At 44.1% G+C, this 23449-nt stretch overlaps 2 protein-coding genes across 2 annotated transcripts; both read right to left on the bottom strand.

Moving 5' to 3' along the window:
• Window positions 1-542: 542 nt before the first annotated feature.
• ARPC5 (actin related protein 2/3 complex subunit 5) lies at window positions 543-9171 on the bottom strand. The gene is made up of 4 exons (XM_035123712.2): window positions 8945-9171; window positions 6164-6236; window positions 3744-3920; window positions 543-1889 (listed from the first exon to the last, which is right to left on the bottom strand). Exons 1-4 carry the CDS (start codon window positions 9085-9087, stop codon window positions 1827-1829), a joined length of 456 nt encoding a protein of 151 aa, XP_034979603.1. The 5' UTR covers window positions 9088-9171; the 3' UTR covers window positions 543-1826.
• A 5529-nt stretch (window positions 9172-14700) lies between these two features.
• Window positions 14701-18090, bottom strand: APOBEC4 (apolipoprotein B mRNA editing enzyme catalytic polypeptide like 4). The gene is made up of 2 exons (XM_035123591.2): window positions 17854-18090; window positions 14701-16446 (listed from the first exon to the last, which is right to left on the bottom strand). Exon 2 carries the CDS (start codon window positions 16407-16409, stop codon window positions 15378-15380), a length of 1032 nt encoding a protein of 343 aa, XP_034979482.1. The 5' UTR covers window positions 16410-16446; window positions 17854-18090; the 3' UTR covers window positions 14701-15377.
• Window positions 18091-23449: the final 5359 nt, after the last annotated feature.

The following is a 23449-nucleotide window of genomic DNA, read 5'->3' as shown; positions in this document are numbered from 1 at the left end:
AGGTCCTAGGCCATATAAAGGTTTAAATCAGCACCTTAAAACTGATCCCGTAAGGAGTCTTGTCATGGCATTCTGCACTCAATGGAGTTTCTGGGTCAGTTTCAAGGGCAGCTCCACGTAGAGTGAGTTACAATAATCAAGCCTGGAGGTCGCATGGATCACAGTGGTGAGGTCAGGGCGAGAGAGGTGAGGGACCAACTGCTTAGCTTGGCGGAGATGAAAAAATGCCACCTTTGTTACAGCTGTAACCTGGGCCTAACCTTGTTGCCTAAGGCTTGATCACAGGATTGTTCAGCAACTGTGCTTATTTAAAAGCATTTATATAGTGTGTGTGCTTATTTTTGAAGTTGATAATAAATGAGCATCTAAGAATAAAGTTGTTTATCACCTCCCATCATAGCTGCCAAGTTATCCCTTTTTTTAAGGGATTTTCCATTACGCTGAATAGGCTTCCTCGCGAGAAAAGGGAAAACTTGGCAGCTATGCCTCCCATCTAAATGTGGATTAACAACAGACAACAAAATTACACTTGAATATTAAAATATTTAGCAGTGACCATTTTATTTTCGATTTCTCATTTTACAAAAAAGCAGGTATAAAAATGAGCAGCATTTTATAATTCCTTACCAGTTTTGTGATACAAAACTGGCATTAAGTATAAACTAAACACACTGGTCAACTTTGCTCCTAAGCCATTCACATTCAAGCTGTTTCCAGGTCTGTAATGCAAATGATCTCCTAGAAAGTCTTTTTTTTAAGCACTTTTTTATTGGTCAGTACTTTCTCCCTTAATACAACATGGAATATAACCATATTTGGAATAGAGGTTAAGATTTTCTAGGTCCCACTAGTTGAACACTGATCAAGAAACGCTTGCAACTTAGAATAAAACTATACATTAGATTTGATATGAGGCCAATACCAAAATAGGCACTCATGTTTTGTGTGCCCCCCCCAGTATAGGATACTTTTCCCATGTCCCGATCTTATGCCAAATTTTCATTCCAACAGTAGGCAATGATGTTATGAAGACAGGGAAACACATGACATCAGGGCATGTGTCAAGTTACGGGGAGAAGGAAACTTGACATGAAGACCTTATTTTTTGGCAGCAGTCCCACGTCAAGTGCAATGTGTAATTCTGCCCTTACTTCAGTGTACACTTGTTGGGATATTCAGAGGCAGCTGTTATTATGCAGAGTTCCAAAATGTTTTTCCTGTTCCCTTCGCCTGAAGGATTATCACAGAAACAATTACATTCTCTGCTTGTGGATTCCTCATGTAAAATGGTTTGCAAAGAAAAGTGCAGGACACTTATGAAAACCAAGCAATGAGCAACTTGACTTGACAGATCCTTGCCAACTGCTGCAAAGTTAGACATTGACTAGAAAATGTAAAGTCCAGTTTGTTATTTGTAAGCTGTCCCATATCAACACAGTTTACATGGAATGCTGCCCAACGAGCTCAAGAATTTAAAACTGACCTCAATCCCCACCATCTGCTCATACTTTCTGGCCAAAAATGGGGAGGGAAGACTGTATATTGTCATGGTTTTTTGAAATCATCCTATGCAAACACTTGTACATGTGTCACTGCAATGCTTTGCAAGTACCAGATACATGTTTTAGAGAAAAAATTGCACTTATATAATTATCCAACATTTAACAAAAGAAGTCTGATATGTATATTATGCCACAGATATGAAAAAGCAAGAAGGCAAGCTGAAAGAGAGATGCTACCCACAGGGTGGGGAGGGCATCTGGTTGTTTTGGTCTTTGTATGAGCATTTCCCACACCCATGGCAGAAGGGGCAATTTCTGCCGAACTTAAACTGTTTTCCTGGCAGTTAAGACACGGACAATGGATCCTACACCTCCAGCAGCAAGAGCCTGAAAATAGACCACAAGGAAGAGGAAGTTAAAGCACTCACTGAAGACAAATCTAACTAAGCAGACATCTACTAGCATGTTTTATGTGGCTATCTCAAAGAGGCACAAGAATTCAGAAACATCAGTTTATTGAACTGGGAACACAAAAAAGACAAGGGGAGTACACTCCATAAACACGCTAGTTTGAATTAAGATACAAACCATTCACAGAATCATATTCACATATATTTCCTCAACTCGAAACAATAAAAAAAATTCCTTCCAGTGGCACCTTAGAGACCAACTAAGTTTGTCATTGGTATGAGCTTTTGTGTGTGCATGCACATGAAAGCTCATACCAATCACAAACTTAGTTGGTCTCTAAGGTGCTACTGGAAGGAATTTTTTTTATTTTGTTTAGACTACGGCAGACCAACACGGCTACCTACTTGTAATTATTTCCTCAACCATAACTTATTTTAATGTATATTGAATTGTCTCAGTTCACTGGGCAATTACAAATTTTGATGACAACAGGCATTATTTCTATGGCACACAATCATCCTCAGTAAATGAATAGAAATATTTATTTTGCTTTATGGAGGATGTCATAGGTGGCTGCCTTATTTTTTCCCGAGGAACGTTACTCCAATCCAAATCATCACTACGGTCCACAGAAGCATAAAAGTAGTGTTTCTATTAGGTGTCTAGCAACACACGAAAAGGTGCAATGTATTTAGTATTCAATGAAGTTTTACTCAGAGCAGATCCACCAATTTCAGTGGGTCTACTCCAAGCAAAGCTTAGCTAAATACCACCCTTAGCTTTTTAAATATGCATACACCTCACTTCAGTACTTGATTACTCAAGTACTGGTGACTGATAGCTGAATGTATCAACCAACACCACAGCAAACTCTTCAAGTTTGAGATGCTTTTGGTTTGGTTTTATATGTTGTCGTCTTGTTGTGAACCACCCTGAGACCTCCGGGTATAGGGCGGTGTATACGTTGAATAAATAATAAAATAATAATGAAGCACCAGGAGATGTGGAAGCTCTGGGGGAAATCCAATGGTGTCGTCCTCCAGCAGAAACAAATACAATTAGCAGAACAGATTCCCCCTTTCCCTTGCAACTCCTAATGCACCCCCAATGACTACTCCTAAAAATTGGGAAACCTTCCAGAGCAGATTTGGAGGAGTGTAGAGAGCTCTAGCAGGGATGGAAGAAGTCCAATTATACAGCTGGATGTTTCTTTCTATCTGTACAAGGGCTTACATTCAAACACAAGTCATCCCTAGATCTTGTGATCATCAAGTGATAAAAATGGAAGTGAGAATCAACTCTAAGGAAATATATTTGGTTCTGTTGGTTTCCAGCAGTTAAGTAATTAAGGTACCAGTGAAAGGATGCATGCCTTAAGCAACAGGATTGTCACAGGCAATTCCTATCTTTCATGATTAATCTCTCTCATTGCCAAAGACACGGTCAAGTTTTTTAAGAAAAATACAACATTAGCCAATGAGTTAAATTGTGTAGTAAGTTTGGAAAATGAATTGTTTGTTAATATTAAAATTTGTGTATGCTCATTCCATTGGGTTCATAGTACTGTTTTTCCAGCACATTCATCATTTTATTTCTGCTGCGTTCCCCAACTCAACTCACCTGACATTCCTTTTCTAAGATAAAGTTCCAGTTTTTTTAGTCTATTTAAATAACTCTTTCAGGTATGCTATATCCTTTGCGATGCATGTGGCTCTGTTACCTTTTCCTCCCTTCTTGCCTATGCTTTATTGAGAAGTCCAAAGGGAGAAAAAAATAGCACACAACTCAGAGACCCAAAGAAAGGAATGATTCCAAGCCATCATATCATACCTTTTCATGCCACTGTAGCAAAACAGCACTGCTGTTGTCAGATGGGCTCTCAAAGCCCTTGTAGATGTATTTCATTAAGAGATCAACTCCACTCTTATCCAAAGACTGTACTGCCTTTTCAATATCATTGGCTTTGAAAGAGATGAGAACCTTCAAGACAATACTTTCTGCACGATCCTGGAGAAAAATTGAAAAAGATAAACAGAAAAAGAACCATGAACACTGCAATCCTGTGCTCACTTACTTGCAAGCATGTCCAACTGAACTCAGCTGATTTTCTTCTGAGCAAACATGCACTTGGTTTGACCACTGCAGTTTATACTATTAAGAAAGGTTCTAATTACCATAAAAATTCAACAAGTACTAAGCTACTAGACTTACATGACTATTATGACTGTGTCTGCAACTGTGTTACAGAAATAAATTAGTTCTAATATAGAATTAATAAGACCTTATGAATACTTCTGTTTTATCTGAAATGGCAAAAGATTAACTAGGTTGCAGATGGCAATTTTCAAAAGAGGCAAGCTCAAATAAAAGTTCTATGCCAGGGGTGTCCCAACTTCCAAGAGACTGTGATCTACTCCCACTATAAAAAAACTGGCATCAAAGTAGTTGAGCTGTTTTGCGGGGAGGATGAGCCAATGTTGTTGAGCTTTTTAGGGGAGAACATCAGCCAAAGTTGTTGAGCTTTTTTTGGGGGGGGGGGTGTCCTGCAATCGACCAGGATCGACTGGGGGTGCCCCATGATCAACCAGTAGATAAAAGATCGACCTGTTGGACACTCCTGTTCTATGCCATTTCCTACCCAGTTCCCTTCATTGGTACACCAGACCCAAATCATTCTGCAAGGTCTAAGTTGCATTTCTCACTTTATGCTTTTGTCTTGCTTTGGCAAAAATAGTTCAACAAGTTCTTCTAAGAGTGACCTGGTTTGGACATAACACTAAACTACTGTGCACTACCCATCGTCCAGCACAGTTATGTAATCAAATACTTTCACTGTATTTTTCAATGAACCTAAACCTAGATTAGAGTAACCACGCTTTGGACATAACAACAAACTACAGATAGTTAAAACTGGAAGCAAAAGCTTTCAATCTTCTCCACATAGCTGCACTGGAGATGGAGAGCTGATAAGCCCAAGGCTTGTTCATACAATGCTAAACCATTGTTTAGAATTAAATAGAAGTAGGATTAAAAATGTAAAAAATATATATTTATCATTGCAGGAACTGTCTCCCATGCCTTACTTAAAAAGCAACAGGAACACATTGGATTTCTACTTTTATAATTTATTTTCTCTTTTGTCTTCTAAAAAGAACTTTAAACATTATAGCCATCTGCACAATGTTTGAACCACTGAATGCAGACTAGGGCTTCATTCATTTCGTTTTGTCAGCCTGTTCAGGACTGAAAAAATAGGATAATCTTTAAGCAATCAATTAAGACACAATACATGGCCTGATGTCAATAGACAGAAAGTTCCAAAGTATAAGTATGGCCATACTAAAATATTTATTTCTTACAACTGCAAAAAAAGAGTATTATGTGGCACCTGTAACAGTGCCAGGTGCACAGATCAAAGCAGTCAGGTGAGCACCAGGTGATTGATTCAATTGAGCACATGGATTGATAATATGGTCAGGTTAGCTACATACGAACGAATTGCATGTCAACGCAAAATAAGAATGGATAAATATGAAGAAATCTGGAAAGAATATTTAAGCGATAAGGCAGATAGTGGTGGGAAGTAGGGGAAGGAGAGAGAGGTGGGAAAATATTGTTAAAGGGGTGGGGTCATAGGTATATAACAGCATGCTTAAATCTGAAATGTCAAAGTGTGCTGTTGTAGTTTTTGTTGTATTTTTTTGCGGTTGTTGTTTGTGTTGAAGAAATGATTAAATAAATAGAATAAAAAACAGAGGTGTTGTATGACAACAGTCTTCTTTGATAGCAACTGTGCTGCAGCATTCTGCATTCATTAACTGAATTAATCAAGCTTAATAGAAGCCCCCTGGAAAAGACCCTCATGTTGGGAAAGATTGAGGGCACAAGGAGAAGGGGACGACAAAGGACGAGATGGTTGGACAGTGTTCTCGAAGCTACGAACATGAGTTTGACCAAGCTGCGGGAGGCAGTGGAATACAGGAGTGCCTGGTGTGCTCTGGTCCATGAGGTCATGAAGAGTTGGACACAACTAAACGACTAAACAACAACAATAGAAGCCCCACAGAGTGTATTGCAGTTATCCAATCCTGAAATCACCAATGCAATAACACTTAAACACATCCATCAAGTTTTGAGAGTTACAGCAGTGATGCAGCAATTCAGCAGTGTTTTTAGATGTGGTTAAAATATTCTGAAAAAGAAGAGCAGTCTTCAATCACCATTATACCACAATTCTCCTGTTACCTCACCTTTACGGCTTGACTCTTGGTGTTGATTGGAGGATTTTTCAGAGCTGCCTGTAATGCAGCCATCATGTTCCCCGTAAGCAGCAGTTAAGGACAAGACAATTTTGCCAAGCTTTGAGGGTTCAAAAACTAGTAATAGTTATAGAACACATTTCAAGAGTTCAAAATCCTTCAGATACATTCACAGTAACCCTTAAAATAGCCCCGTAAGGTTTTTCAGTATCTTATGCACCTGGGGGTGGAGAGAGAAGCATGAAAGCTGAGTAGCTTGTATAATGACACTTTACAAATGGCTGAAGTTAAATTTGAAGAGAGGACTTTCTGACTCAAACCTTACTCTTTCCCACTACGCAGCACCTCAAGCAGATTGAAAAATCTTAGTGGTTGATTAGAGAATGCTACGGTATGTCTAATAAGCAAAGAAAAATTAACACATCTCAAGAGATATAAAAAACAGCCAGCCTGTTGAAAATGCAGAACAGTATTTTAATGAGACCCAATTTGGTTTTGGAAATGGGGGGTGAGGTTCCTTTCTTGATTACTTCCTGGAGCCCATTTAAACAGTATAATTCTTAGAATCTGTTTCTTCTATAAATGAGACAAATCACCAATTTCCTGATCCTATGAAAATTCACCCAGAAATAAGTTTTAAGTTTTACTGTGTTCTCAAGTGAGTGTGCTTAGGATTACAAAATGGAACTGAATACCAGTTGCACTATCACTGACTAGATGCAACTGTTTCCATAAAAGGAAAGACCCTACTGAATTCATGTACTTCCTCTACTGTTTTAGTCTGACAGGAGGAAGTTAGAAGTTAGACTCCTCTTCCCCATGTTCTTCAATTCGATGTAACACTGTCAAATGTATGCATTAGGACTGTGCAGGCAAATGGCAAGAAAAGACACTTATAAAAGTAGATGTGCAAAGCTGCTACCGTGTTAAGTCATTCAGATTATACTATATTAAGCTCTTCTTTCCTTTTCAGATATGCCTGAAGCTTAATGCAAAATAAGTTCTAATGAAAATAGAACATCTGCCCCATGAGCACTTATCTCTTACTAAAGCTATCCACAGACTAATGCAATTCTTACAAGTAGACCCACTGAATATGGCTAAACATTTTTAGCTGATTAACAATCTCATTTTTCAATATTAAATTGTACTACACTACAGTATCATGAAATGGGGTATTTTTAAGAATGTTAAAAAAATGAGATTCAACTATGCTATGCAGACACATGAATTCACAGCTTGGAAAATAAATCAAGTAATTTAAACATTATTGAAGAGGTGTGTTTTCAACAATGCTGTCAACCATGAAACCCTTTCACACACTTTTGAATTTAAAAAATCCACAAAGTGATTAAATGAATATAGTGTCAATCAAGAAAAAGTTTCAGACCTAACTTTTGACCTGTGAAAAAAGAGCAATGAACCCTGAGAAAGGAGGAGCAGAGTAGTGTGTGTGTGTGTTCAGCAGGGAAGCAAGATAAAGCTTTGTGTATTGAAGGTGGAGGTAAGTTAAAATATATGTTCAATCAAAGCTGTTAGTGCCTTTACTGACTTGTTCTTGCATAAATCACTCTCTGTTTTACACCACAGTTCTTTTGTCTTCCATAGAAATGTTGTGAGAAATAGCATGAACTACAGGACAGCATGACTGTGAACATCAACATTACAGTCTGCTGAAACAGTGGCTACATTGAGATGCCTTCATGCTCAAACCCAGTGTGCTTTAAAATGCTCCTTTGTCAGATTAAAGCATGTACAGATATCTTAATTGTTTGCAGTTGTACAGAATGGGTCTGAAATGTTAAAAGTTCAAATGTCAGCTAGGTTCCCTTTCTACCCCGCCTACAAAGCATCTGTGTGAAATGTGGGTGACAAATACAACCAGCCCATAACTGTGGGCCTTACTTCCAAGTAAACACACGATTAAAAACCAAGAAAACAGTAAGGGTTTCTTCCAATCAGCAAGACTGCCTCTCAGTCTAACCTGAACAGTAAGAGCTGTTCAACAGTGGAGGATTCAATCAGATGGCGGTGGAATCTCCTTCCTTGGATGTTTTTAAGCAGAGGTTGGATGACCACCTGTCTCCGATGCTTCAGCTGAGATTCCTGCATTGCAGGGAGTTAATGACCCCTTGGGGTCCCTTTACAATTCTGTGAAAGGGAGAAGAGTACGCAAACCCCACCTAAGGAGTCAGGCGGGACGAGGGAGGAATTAAACGCCCACTAAATTCGAGTGAGGATCTGCTCCTATCGAGCAGGCACCGGCTGCGGGTGTAGAAGCCCCCTCCCCCAAGAAGTGTATCCATACTGGGGTGGGGGAAGCACAGCCACTGTTCAGGGCTCCTGTCATCCTTTCTCTCTGCCCCGCCCCCACCCACCTCCTCCTCCTTTGCGGAAGAGAGGGAAGATGGAGAAGCCAAAGGCCTCGGCAGGCAGGGCGACCTTGCTCCTCGCCTACAGCAGGAGAACCTCTCAGGGCCGGGGGTTCGAGGCCCACGTTGGGCGAAAAGATCTTAGCACTGCAGGGGGTTGGGCTAGATGACCCCCGGAGGTCCCTTCCAGCTGTGTGGTTCTAATCGGCAGGGGAGGCGCAGCGTCTGTCACCTCGCTGCGAGGGGGGAGGGCGAGGAGAGGAGACCCCTCACCAGAACCAGCGCCAGGGAGGAACCTCCTCCGCCCGCCCTCCATGGGAACGGAGAGAGACACCCCCCCCCCCGCGGCTAGTTTCTGTTTTTTGTTCTCCTCAGGGAACCGGAGGAAGCAGAAGGATATTGCCTCAGGCAAGAGTCCACCTCGCCCTCGTCGGGGCCCACCTGGCCGTCGCCGCCGTCCTCCTCGTCCACGAACTTGTTCTCGTCGTACTCGTCCACGTCCACCCGGCGGAAGCGCGCGGAGGAGACCGTGTGCTTCGCCATGGCTGCGCCGCGCCTGACTCGCTCTGTCAAAGGAAGGCGGCGGCGGCGGCAAAAAGAGCCGCCCCTTCACGTCAGGGAGGGAGCGGCAGCCAAAACCGACACCACGCATGCGCCCAACCTCTCCTCCGCTATGCGCATGCGGGCAATCAACATTAGGTTAACCGCCGTTACGTAATTTCTTCTCCTGCGCGTTGTTGTTTTTTAAGCTTGTGTTAGAGAGTGACCTTTTCCAAACCCTTCTGATTAAAAAACAACGACAAGCGCTGGGTTTTAAATCTTTTATGCTCGCTAGGGTTGCGCATGCGCGCGCCATCCATTCTAATGAGCATGCGTAAAGCAGCCATTTCCCTCTACCCCCCTCCCTTCACCCCGTGAACGAGCACATGCGCAGAACTGCGCGCTGGACAGGGTGGGGTGTTAGGCTGTGGGAGGTAATTGAGAGATTGGCTGACACGTGATCTTTGGCTGGTTCCTATAGTAACGGATGGGTCTGGGATACAGGTAGGTAGCCGTGTTGGTCTGGATCGAAGTAAAATAAAAAAAATTCCTTCAGTAGCACCTTAAAGACCAACTAAGTTTTTATTTTGGTATGAGCTTTCGTGTGCATGCACACTTCTTCAGATACCTTGTCTGGGATAGTAAAGGTAAAGGGACCCCTGACCATTAGGTCCCTCGTGACCGGCTCTGGGGTTGCGCGCTCATCTCGCATTATTGGCCGAGGGAGCCGGCGTACAGCTTCCAGGTCATGTGGCCAGCATGACAAAGCCGCTTCTGGCGGAACCAGAGCGGCACATGGAAACGCCGTTTACCTTCCCGCTGGAGCGGTCCCTATTTATCTACTTGCACTTTGACGTGCTTTCGAACTGCTAGGTTGGCAGGAGCTGGGACCGAGCAATGGGAGCTCACCCCGTTGGGGGGGTTCGAACTGCCGACCTTCTGATCAGCAAGCCCTAGACTATGTGGTTTAACCCACAGCACCACCCGCCACAGGGCCTGGGATACCGGCCTACTAATTTTAGCTGAGGGCCAAAATGTCGCCTTGCTGGTGAGCAGGGGGGTTGTCAGGCTTGAAAGAAGCCCCATGGCCGCTCGGAACGAGCGGGCGGTTAGCTCTGATTTTTGCTAAGGCCAGTGCTCCTAAAACAAAATTGTTAGACTTTTGTATCTTCTGATGGGTACAGCTTTTCCCTTCTAATTTGGATTTCTCTTCCACCTCATCCCCAAGGTGGACGCATCAGTTTTAAAAACAGCAGCCAGTGCATACCCCCAAGTTTAAGTTCTTTATCACAGTATGAACAGCAAATAATTATGTAGTGCAGTAAGAGAATAATCAAGCCAGCGATAGGATATACCTGTTTACCTGGGAGTAGGCCTCATTTATATCTTTGGGGACTTCTGAATAGATATGTATAATAATAATAATAATAATAATAATAATAATAATAATAGTTTTATATTTTGTACCCTGCCCATCTGACTGGGTTGCCCCAGGCACTCTGGGCAGCTTATGACATATATAAAAGCATAATAAAACATCACACATTAAAAACTTCCCTATACAGTACAGGGCTGCCTTCAGGATTGTGTGCAACAGATTTGTTGCAGCATACACATTCATGGACTAGGTCAGGGGTCGGCAAACTTTTTCAGCAGGGGGCTGGTCCATAGCTGCCAAGTTTTCCCTTTTCTCGCGAGGAAGCCTATTCAGCATAAGGGAAAATCCCTTTAAAAAGGGATAACTTGGCAGCTATGGGCTGGTCCACTGTCCCTTAGACCTTGTGGGGGGGGCGGACTATATTTTGAGGGGGGGAATGAATGAATTCCTATGCACCTCAGGCAGGCCCCACAAATAACCCACTAATAATAATAATAATAATAATAATAATAATTTATTTATACCCCACCCATCTGGCTGGGTTTCCCCAGCCACTCTGGGCGGCTTCCAACAGAAAAATAAAACACAGTAATCTATTAAACATTAAAAGCCTCCCTGAACAGGGCTGCCTTCAGATGTCTTCTAAAAGTCTGGTAGTTGTTTTCCTCTTTGACATCTGTTGGGAGGGCGTTCCACAGGGCAGGCGCCACCACCGAGAAGGCCCTCTGCCTAGTTCCCTGCAACTTGGCTTCTTGCAACGAGGGAACCGCCAGAAGGCATGGGCGTAGGCAGGGGGGCAGGAGGGGGCAGCTGCCCCCCCCCTAGAAGCAAAAAATTATTGTATTTTACAGACCATAACCAGCACTTTTCCCCTCCAAAAACTGAAGTGGAAAGGGCTTTGCTTTAGCGAGAGCAGCTCTCCACTTGCTGGGGGCAGGGGGCGGGAACACAGCTGTAACAAAAACACATGAAATAAATAAAGCAAAGTGGCTACCGGTACTTAAGCAGTTAAGACAATGGAGCAGAAAATCCCTTCAGGCAAGGTTTGATAGCTGACCAATTCACCCTATTGTTCTTCAGTGGTAGTTGTTAATGAGCATTCAGGGATCGCATTAAGAGTTCTATTGGCGATTTAATGAGGGTGCATTGACTAAGGTGGCTCTGCAAGGCTAAAAGGAAATGAATAAGAAAAGGGGGTGCTGTAGCTTTTGATAGACACAGTGATGTTTATAAAAAGCAGAGGTGTTCCAGTCTGCCCCTCCTCCTGCATCTGTATACTGTAAATCAGGGGTGGCCACCTCCCAAGAGACTCTGATCTACTCACAGAGTTAAAAACTGGGAGTGATCTACCCCCTTTTGGGGGGTTCAGGTCAAAGCTGTTGAGTTTTTTTAAGGAAGGGAAGCCCTGTTTTTTGAGTTTAGGTCAAACTTGTTGAGCTTCTTTTAGGAGGAAGGGAGGCCCATTTTTGTTTAGGGCTTCAGGTCATAGTTCAGCTTTTTTTTAGGGAGGAGGAAAATTTGGGGTGAGCTTTTTTTAGGGGTGCCAGTGATCTAGCAGTGATCTACCACAGACATCCAGTGATCTACTGGTAGATCACAATCTACCTGTTGGACGTGCCTGCTGTAAATCAAGCAGAGAGAAAGCTGCTTACAAGGTTCCTTCCTCTCACCCAGAGGCACCCACAAATGTGAGTTATCCCTCTCTCTATTTCTTCCTTCCTTCCCTCACTCTTCCGTCCTTAATAAAATACGGGGGGGGGCAGTTAGCCCCACATAGAAAGCCCATCAACATGGGGGGGTGACTCTTTAAAATACAGTATTTACCAGTAATTGGGGGGGGGCAGCACCTAGGCCTCTAGGAGTTGGCTGCTATGCCTAGGACAATTCAAGAAAGCAGATTGATGCATATGCTATGGTAATATATCAATAGAATCATGGAAGGGACCACAAGGGTCATCTAGTCCAACCCCCTGCAATGCAGGAATTTTTTCCTAAGGTGGGGCTTGAACCCACGACATGGTTGAAATATTATGCTGATATGCAGCAACACCTCGGAGCTGTCGTGACTGCGGCCGTGCCTTCCCTCGCCCTCGTCCGCCCTGCCACCCCCTCTCGCCTGCCCGACCCTCCCGTCCTCTTACTGCAGAGTTCCAGCATCACAGCATCACCCAGAGGCACCCACAAATATGAGTTATCCCTCTCTCTATTTCTTCCTTCCCTCTTCCATCCTTAATAAAATACGGGGGGGGGCAGAAAAGCCCCACATAGAAAGCCCATCAACATGGGGGGGGGTGACTCTCTAAAATACAGTACAGTCGTATCTCGGGTTGCGAACACCTCGGGTTACGAATAACCCGGGTTACGAACTTCGCAAACCCGGAAGTATTTTCGTCGTGCGCGCGTGCGCAGAAGCGCCGCACGCCTTTGCGCATGTGCAAAGCACAAAAATAGCGGAAATAGCGCTTTGCGCATGCGGAAAGCGGCGGTTCGGGCCCTTTTCGGGTTACGAACTTTTCGGGTTACGAACTGCGACCCGGAACGGATCGCGTTCGTAACCCGAGGAACCACTGTATTTACCAGTAATTGGGGGGGGGGGAGATGCACCTAGGCCTCTAGGAGTTGGCTGCTATGCCTAGGAGTAGGACAATTCAAGAAAGCAGAATGATGCATATGCTATAGCTATATATCAATAGAATCATAGAATTGTAGTCGGAAGGGACCACAAGGGTCATCTAGTCCAACCCCCTGCAATGCAGGAATTTTTTCCTAAGGTGGGGCTTGAACCCACAACATGGTTGAAATATTATGCTGATATGCAGCAACGCCTTGGAGCAGTCGTGTCTGCGGCCGTGCCTTGCCTCGCCCTCGCCCGCCCTGTCACCCCCTCTCGCCTGCCCGACCCTCCCGTCCTCTCCAGCCAAGCAGGGTAGCCGCCGATGCTGCCAGCCCCAGAAGCACAAGGTGGCCGCTGCCGCCGCCACGATATCATCAGGCCAGCTGGCCCTGTAGCCCCGCCCACGTTCCCACTTCGGGGCCCCGCCCCTGAACGACCATGGCTTGCCCCCCCCCTAGTTTTGATCCTGGCTACGCCCCTGCCAGAAGGCCCTCGGTGCTGGACCTCAGTGTCTGGGCAGAATGATGGAGGTGGAGACGCTCCTTCAGGTATACTGGACCAAGGCCATTTAGGGCTTTAAAGGTCAGCACCAACACTTTGAATTGTGCTCGGAAACGTACTGGGAGCCAATGTAGATCTTTCAAGACCAGTGTTATGTGGTCTCGACGGCCACTCCCAGTCACCAGACTAGCTGCCGCATTCTGGATTAGTTGTAGTTTCCGAGTCACCTTCAAAGGTAGCCCCACGTAGAGCGCATTGCAGTAGTCCAAGCGAGAGATAACTAGAGCATGCACCACTCTGGCTAGACAGTCTGCAGGCAGGTAGGGTCTCAGCCTGCGTACCAGATGGAGCTGATAGACAGCTGCCCTGGACACAGAATTGACCTGCGCCTCCATGGACAGCTGTGAGTCCAAAATGACTCCCAGGCTGGCACCTGGCTGTGCCCCTGGCTTCAGGGGCACAGTTACCCCATTCAGAACCAGGGAATCCTCCACACCTGCCCGCCTCCTGTCCCCCACGAACAGTACTTCTGTTTTGTCAGGATTCAACCTCAATCTGTTATCTGCCATCCATCCTCCAACCGCCATTTTAAAAGGACCCATTCCATACAAGAGCACCAGGCACGCCAGACAGTATTGTAGATAATAAAAATAAAAATTAAAAAATTTTCTTACCTGCACTGATGATAGTCATTGTTTGGATGGGGGGTCCTTGCCTGGGTTTGGTGCTGCATTGCGGCCTGCTGGGCCTCCTGCTGCCGGCACCTCTTCTGCGCTTCGGGGGTGGAATGGGGACCCTCCCACCGGCAGTGGAGGCCAGATCATTGCCACACAGCCAGCAGGGAGAGCTCCTACCTGTCCCCCCCCCCCCGTCTCTCCCCTCCCACCATAAATCTCTCACCCCCTCCCCCGCCCTGGATGGTACCTCTTTTCCTGCCAGCGGCACCTCCTCCTCCTCCTTTTCCTCCTCCTGCATCTACTGAAGGAGGACTTCATGCAAGAACGTGCGGCCTCTTCCCCCCCCCCCCCCAGGGAGCTCAGACAGCGGCCGGGCCGGGTTAATGACCCTCGTGGGCCTGTTCCGGCCCGCAGACCATAGTTCGTCAACCCCTGGACTAGATTCAACTTCATCAGATGCAAGTTTATCCCAGGAATAGGTATCCACCCACTCCGAACCATTATGCCTACAAGTACTTTTTAATAATTTCACAGGGAAGTTTGAATAGCTAGCTACATGTGATATCCACAAAAAAGTAAAAAAGCAAGGCGTAGCAACAAGAAATTGAATTTCCAAATAACTCTGATGATGTCTCGGCTGACTGAAGGTATTTTCTGGAGATGATAGAAGAATTGATAATTAGTCTTTTACATGCAGCATGTTTGATGACTGGATTTATTTTATTACATTTATGTCTTAGCTTTCTGTTGGCAGGTACAAGTTTACAGCCAAAACTGCATAGAAGAATGACAACAAATCAGTACAAAATAATTATTACAAAGGAAAGATCCTTAAGATGAAAAGCTGTCTTAATACTCTAACAGAAAATGGAGGATGACACTGTCCAGTAGTCACACTGACCAGCAGGATTGCCTTGTCTCTTCATCCAGCTGCTTGAAGTTGGTCTTTCCTATGCTGGCATAATAGCCACAGTACATATGAAAAACATGTAGAGCCATTTGAGCTGCGTACATGCAGAGTGAATTGTCAGCCCTGCATTCAATTTTTGAATGAGTTTGATTGGATCCTGTTTCTGTGCGGTTCATGCTCTTTAGACTTGATACTTTAAATTCGTTCAGTAATTCATTCCATGTAAACAGATCTTCCGTTTTGAATTACTTGCAAATGTTTAGCTTTGCTTAATGACTTATCTGGCATTTTTAAGTGTCTGACAATATTTTTAGGTTGGGGGTATAGTGGCTGCTTTCTAAAACTGGGAAAAACATCAACGGAAGGTGTTGAAAGGGGGGGCAGTATCCTCAGAGGGGGCAATCTACCATTCATCATTGGTGCTAGATCCTGAGAGTGTGAACTGGGCAAAAAGTACTTTTGCAGAGATGGCAGAACAGTTGGTTTTCCATAGCCTGGCTGAGGCAGGGTCTTCATAAAAGGGAATTTCATTCCTGTAATGCTGCTAATTTGTTGTGCATTTTGTCTATCAGCCCATACTCTTGCAGGCAAAATTGGATGGTGGAGTCTTGGGTGTGGTATATTAGTCACAAAACTGTTTAGGAGGGAATGCCAAAGTCCACCACACAGTGGGCTCAATGTCACCTGAGGCCACATGCTAGCCAGGCTTTGCAAAGCTTCACAGTTCCATGTGGATACTGGGAAATCCTCCTCTGTGTGGTACAGCTGTGCAAAATAAATGCAGAGTGTAATGTCTTGATACTTCATCAGGAAGTTGTACATTTTGCTTATGCAGCCATGCTCTGCCTCGTTACAAGGTGAGTAGTTTGAATAAATAATTATGCATCCAGCATTCTCATAATTGTGCACAACTGAATCTAGATAACCGCCTATTTCAAATAACATTGATTCTGGATGAATGTTGTACTCTGTGCAATTTGTAGCATGACCTTTTTGAGTTAATTTCCCTGATGAATCCCGCAATTCATAAAATAGAAGGTGTTTATTATGGGAAGGCATTGATCTGTATGGGAATCCAAAGGCCTTATGGAATTCTACATAAGGAACTCTTGCTTCTTCACCTGTTTGTATGTGATAAGGGCACTTGACACAGCTTTGGCTCACTGTTAGCCAGTAATATGGTTTTACTACTGTACCTTTATGTGCTAGGTATTCTTGGCAAAATGTATCCGTTTCTAGGTTCATATTGTATAGAAATATTGCTCCTGTAACTTGGACAATCCTGAAACACACAAAAAATAAATTCCTAGTTAGTTATTCCCTCCCCTTACCGTATTTGGAAGCTTTGAAGTTAAAGTTGTATGTATATTACAAATTTAAGACAGATATGAACTGGGTTAGTTGTCAGGGCTTCTGCATGTGAACTATAGGAGCAGAACTTCTTTTTTTACTTAGGATTTCTAAGTGTTGCCACCCAGCAAGACTGACCAGAACAGGGGTCGGCAAACCACGGTCCGTGGGTCAGATCCAGCCCAATTACCCTCAGGATCTGGCCCACGGACGTTCTGTGGATTGGCATTTCTGTTTGTTAATTTTTCCCGTTAATTTTTTTTTTGCTCCACCAGGTTTTTGAGGACACCATTCCCCCCCACACCACAGCGCCTCCTCCCTCCCTCTGCTTGGTTTCTCCCCACTGCATAGTGGAGGAAGGGGGCTGGGCTTTGGGCAGCGCCTCTCTGGAGCCAGCCAGCCCGTTGGGGCTGCTCACCTCTCTGCCGCTCGCAGGGGCAGGCACAGGAGCTGCACTTGGGAGAGCACAGCACCAACAGCAGCATAGGTGGGCAGGGGGGAGGGGCTGGAGGGGAGAGGGAGAGAGAGAGAATGCACGCAGTCCAGCCCCCCACAAGGTCTGGGGGACGGTGAACAGGCCCCCTCCAAAAAAAGTTTGCTGACTCCTGGAGCAGAATGTTACGCTTTGGGCTAGTTGCTGGAATTGGCTATGGTGCCAGAAAAATGGCAGCTGAGCTGTTCTTTTGCCTGGTATATTGCATATATGAGCTTTCTTTCTCTCGTAATACACTAAAATACGACATGGATGATGGTAGCCACATATGCAGTGCAATGCAATGCACAAACATGTAAAGGCTGTGCATTTTTATGGATATCAGTGTATGCACACTGTGCTATCTCATCGAGGACCACAAAGGTACAGTGAGGGGGGGAAAGTATTTGATCCCCTGCTAAATTTGCCCGTTTGCCCTCTGGCGAAGAAATGACCAGTCCATAATTTTAACGGTAGGTTTATTGTAGCTGTGAGAGACAGAATAACAACAGGAAAACCCCCAGAAACCCATAGAGATTCATAAAGAAAATAGGGGGGATATTGTATCCTTCTCCCACCCCTTCTTGTGTGAGAAAGGCTGGGCTGGTGATTTTGAGTGACAAAGGATTAAATAGCCTATTCCACTCTGTGCAACCTGAAACCACCCAACTATCCCACCCCCCTTCTTTTTAAAATGCAAACATGGGATTAGCCGTATCCTGCTCTTCAGAAACAGCCACAAAATGGTAAAATCATGCAATAAAAGCATTGCTTCCTTCCCAGAAATGAGATAAGATATGCTTTGCATTGCAGAAGCTAAGCATAATCTGTTACATTGTTAAGATTTAATAATTGAGCTGTACTTACCGTCAGTGTTCTCAAGTCCCAAATGCCAGTAATAGGTGCAGCCTTACTTGAATTGTTCTGCTGTTTTCTATTGTAAATAATGTAAAAAATCTTTCCCTATCATCAACCTTTGACTTTGAAAGAAAATGAGTTATTTTTCTTCCTCATTTGCTTCTGGTACATATAATTGTCGTTTGATCACTTTTATATTGTTGTAGTGTAGGAGTTTCAGTTGCTCAGCAAAGGAACATGGTTGTACTGTCAGTTTCAAGTGCTAAGATACCCAACTGTAAACATGAGCCTTACCTTTATTTTTTGAATGAGTGGCAGTTCAGTAATCAGTGCCGGATTACTATTGTCATTAATTTATGCAGTGAGATCAATGCACATGGTATGTTTACAGAGTAAAATAAGGAACAACAAAAGTATAGGTGTCTGCTTTAAAGAGTTTACAATCTCAAACATGACAGTACAAGGGAAAGGAAAGAAAGAGGCATGCATGAAAGAGCCAAATGTGTGTGGAATACAACAAACCTTTCCAAAAAATCAGCAAAGGTTCATATTTTTAAGGGGGGAATATGATATAATAAGCTGCATTCCTTTACCCACCTTCCTTGGAGGTAAGGCACTCTGAACACCTTGAGACTTACTTTTTAATAGACTTGTATCGGATCAGAAGGTCGGTGGTTCGAATCCCTGCAACGGGGTGAGCTCCCGTTGCTCGGTCCCAGCTCCTGCCCACCTAGCAGTTCGAAAGCACGTCAAAGTGAAAGTAGATAAATAGGCACCGCTACAGCGGGAAGGTAAACGGCGTTTCCGTGCACTGCTCTGGTTCGCCAGAAGCGGCTTTGTCATGCTGGCCACATGACTTGGAAGCTGTTCGCTGGCTTCCTTGGCCAATAACGCGAGATGAGTGCCGCAACCCCAGAGTCGGTCACGACTGCACCTAATGGTCAGGGATCCCTTTACCTTTATAGGATCATACTGTAATAACGCTCAATGTTTGCACAGCAGTTTCAAGTGTTCACGTTCGTGACCTACAGTACTTTTAATCCTTGCAACAGCCTGTAAAGCAATGCTTTTCAAACTCCAGTGTGGTGGACCAGTACCGGTAATTCCCCACCCCACCAATGTGCCAGGGACTGGTCCATACTTTGTCCTTGAAGTGTCACACCCAACATGGGCTGCAGTGAAGTCGGTGAGGACCGGAAGCCGATGGCTTATGGACTGCACTTGTCAGTGGACCACTACTTTGAGTAGCACTGCTGTAAGTTGTCTTCATCCCCGACATTGCAGAGGGAAGAACAAGAGAGTGGCTTGCCTGAAGCCACCTAGTGAGTTCATGGCAGTGGCTTCGTAGCCACGGTGCTTCACCAGGGTAGCTAAGTTTTGCAAGGGAAGAATTGCACATTTCTCATCTCCTCCAAAGAAGCAATGAACAGTGCATGTGGCAAATGGGCGTGTGTACTTGCTTTCTCTTACTTAAAAGAAATTCTTTTAATAATGAAGGAAGAAGAATAGGAAGAATGAAATTGTAAAAGATTTATCCAAAGTTGGTTATTGAAGAGCATCTGAACAAGCTGGAGAAAAATGGCAGAAACAGAAATGTAGCAAGGAAACGAGGCTTAGTATATAAGCCAAAGCAGCCACAGGATGGCAGTATAATAAAGATACAGTACTCTGTATCAAACCTATCCATTCTTAAGGCAATCAGCCCTGAGTGCTCACTGGAAGGACAGATCGTGAAGCTGAGGCTCCAATACTTTGGCCACCTCATGAGAAGAGAATAATCCTTGGAAAAGACCCTGATGTTGGGAAAGATTGAGGGCACTAGGAGAAGGGGACGACAGAGGACAAGATTGTTGGACAGTGTTCTCGAAGCTACGAACATGAGTTTGACCAAACTGCGGGAGGCAGTGGAAGACAGGAGTGCCTGGCGTGCTCTGGTCCATGGGGTCACGAAGAGTCGGACACGACTAAATGACTAAACAACAACAACAAATCTGTTTTATACGCTTGGGCATGAGAACTGTGTGCTTTGTTTGCCCATATTTTAAAAGACCTTAAATTTGACTGTGTTTTATCTTCTGGTGCAGCATAACAGGTCGCCTCTTAGGTATGCAATATGTTAACTGTTGAATGGGAAGCTAAAGAGGGAGAGAGATGGAGGTGTTGCATTTCAATGGATGTAATGCATGTGACCTAAGCTTTGTATCAGGCCAGCAGGAGTTGAAACTGACAAGGATCCTATGCTCCAGCCCCTCAGAATTCAGCATTCTCATCAAATCCCCTGCCAGCTTTTAAGAATGAAGTCTGCAGGGGAGCAGAATCCAAGAGTATAAGTGAAAGAAATTGTTTTTCTCTTGCCACATACTCTGTTCTCAGAACAAGGAACTGTATGTATCAAAGGAAGAAAGCTAGCAAGAAAAGTGTGGAGCACAATGATTGTTCGTGAATTTCGAGGGCTTCAGCCTTTTTATTTTAAACGGTTCTAAAGCAAAAAGCAGGTTTGTTTCATTTGCGCCAATATAAACATTTGATGTATGCTTGACCTGGATTATTTTCATGAAGAAATACTGGTCACCAAAGTCAATAATTCAGAACTTTTATATAGTACAGTATTCTTAATTTTCAATGCACTACATGCTGTTTAAATGCTTTGATTATCAAAGGTATCTCTGACTATCAGCTAATGGGAGTATACAACAAAATATGACTGCTCTGATCATGAATTTTTTATTTTTTTAAAATTAGTTTTAAAATATACAACACAAAACTGCAACCAATAAACTTCTCCCCCACCCACTTACAACCAATTCCTGGTATTAAAGTGATAATTATGATATTGTCCTCTCTCCCCCCCCCCCCCCCCGCATGTAATTAAGTCACATAGGTACAGCCTAGGTCTAGGAGTATCCAGTAGTGCTCCAATTTGACTGTACAGATGGTCAGCAGTACAATTAAGATACAAACTATCATGAAGATAATATTTTTGAAGATGCAGGTGACGGAGTGTTTTTCAGCCCTTGTTATATGCAGTGAATTTCCACCATATGTCATAAAACACTTGTGGGTTTTTGAGTTCCTTTTAATATTCTTATTTTATGTGTTAAGCTTTTCCTCTATGGTTATATGCCAGGCATTTTTATACCAAAGTTTGATATCCAAATTCTGCAACTCCTATTTTAAAGCAGTATATAGCCTTGCTGCCACTACAAAACCTTAATAAGTCCTTCATTTTTATGTCCTCATTTGACACTTCAAATATGGATTGATTATGAATTTCTCACGGACATCTGTTTGACCACTGTTGGAAGAAGAACACTAGACTAAGAGAGACAGCTGTTTTAACAACAATAAAAATCTTTGTCATTGTCATGGAAGAAGGTGTGCTGTTGTACTGGAGTAATGTGGCTTATGAAAATCTGTTTTTCAGTGCAAGAACATAATTAGATTAGGGATTTATATAGAACTAGGTGAAAGTTCATGTGATATATAATTTTGGTCCCTGAAAGTGTGAAAGTAACACCATTCTTCTATTAGTTATATGAGAGACTAAATAAGGCAATGATACAACAGAGAGAGACAGATATGTTGGGGGCAGAAAACTGGTTTTGTTTCTTCTGGTAACACATTCTGTGAAAAAGGTCTCATTTTAGTTCTGAAATTTAAGTATTGAAATGCCATAGTATTCAAATGTGCTTCAGTGGATTTGTACGTGGCTTCATCTAGTAATTAAAAGTTCAAAGTCCAGAAGTATCACATGGTCTTCAAACAATCCAAGGCTTCATGTTTCTTTGTAATATGCCTATTTGATTGTAAGGTGTGTAAATGAAGGAAGGAAGAAGTATGGTGTTTTTGTTAGGTTCTTTAGTTTCATTTTACAAATTTTGGGTTTGGCTCTCCAAGGTGTGGTGTTCAAGTATCTGGATGGACAAATGTGTGTTAGGCCAGTCCCCCCACTGCTCCAACTCGCACACACCTCATCCTTGCTGATGCATTCCAGGTTGGTCCCTTGATCCATGATCAAATCATGAAAGAGTAATGTTTTATTTTGGACTGACATGACCTTCATCAACAACAACACTAGGCTGGAGGAAAATCAAGCATGATTTAAGAAGGATGTTGATAAGCTGGAACATAGTGGGGCAACCAAGGCGATCCAGGGTCTGAAAACCAGGCCTTATTTGGAGCGGTTGAAGGGGCTGGGTATGTTTAGCTTGGAAAAGAGACTGAGAAGAGATATGATAGCCATCTTCAGATATCTCAAGAGCTGTCACATGGAAGATGGAGCAAACTGGTTTTCTTCTGCTCTGGAGCGTAGGACTGAACCGATGGCTTCAAGTTACAAGAAAGGAGATTCTGACTAAACATCAGGAAGAACTTTCTGACAGTAGGAGCTGTTTGACAGTGGAACGGTTTCCCTTGGGAGCTTGTGGGCTCTCCTTCCTTGGAGGTTTTTAACCAGAGTTTGGATGACAATCTGTCATGTATGCTTGAGCTGAGATTCCAGCATTGCAGGGGGTTGGACTAGATGACCCTTGGGTCCCTTCCAAGTCTACTATGATTCTACCCAAGTCTTGCTGGCTCTGGGACCAATTATGGAGGAGGATAGACAAGTGTCTGCGCCACCGCTCCTGTTGTCTTGGACACCATCTGGTAACATCTTGTGGAATCATTTTTTTGCTTTTGCTGCCTAGGGATACAACAAGGTGCTTGCAGGGAGTTAGACTGACCACATGTTCTTGACCATTGCTTCTCATGGCTTATAAGATCTAGCCAGGATTGAATGACTGGATGGATCCAGGGAGTTCAGTGTTCAAAACAGTGTTCTAGGCACATTTTGCAACAGGGAATTTCATTAGCACAAGCAGTTTCTGAGCTCTGGGTGCAGTACTGCACCTAAGATTTCAGATTAAAACTGCAGAAAGGAAGGAAAAGAGGACTTTTCTGCTTTCCTACTTCCAACTACCCTGAAGACTGGAGAAGAGATCCTCTTAAGAATATTAGGGGGTGGGCACATGGGCGTACCCAGGATCAAAGCTAGGGGGGGCACACCAGCCACACACCCCAGCCACGCTCCCCAGCCACGCTCCCCAGCCACCTGATTGGCTAGCTGGCAATGATGTGGCCAGGATCCCCCCAGGAGGCATGGTCAACGTCCACACACCCCAGAGGAAAGGGGGCCGTTTACAAGGCAGCACACGGAGCCACCTGCGCTTGCACTCCTGCCTCGCCCGCTCCTTTAATGGCAGCAGTGACTAAAACGAGGCAGCAGCTGCCTCTGTTGAGGGAAACCTGGACCTGGACCTGGGCTAACTTCAGCCCACACTCTTTCAAGTCACAGCGAGCACAGCACAGAAGGTTTTTTTCAATGGAGGCAGCTTCGCTGCCGCTGCCGCCGTTTCCCTTCAGCCAAGCAGGCTGAGGCAGAGCACAGCAGGCAGCGTCCCTGCCTGTCCTCTCCAGCTGCCCTGCTTCTGGGGGGGGGGGCAGCTGCCCCATGCTGGGTACGCCCATGGGTGGGCACTGAGGGAGTAATGAATGCTTCTCTGTGAGTGCAAGCTGCTGGGTGTTCCTTTGACATTACATTATAGATGCTTGTGGTGCTGAAGAC

Source organism: Zootoca vivipara, chromosome 7, assembly GCF_963506605.1.
Source record: "Zootoca vivipara chromosome 7, rZooViv1.1, whole genome shotgun sequence".
Classification (NCBI taxonomy): Eukaryota; Metazoa; Chordata; class Lepidosauria; order Squamata; family Lacertidae; genus Zootoca; species Zootoca vivipara.
Note: the sequence above shows the minus strand (reverse complement) of the source record. Positions and strands in the feature narration are given on the sequence as shown.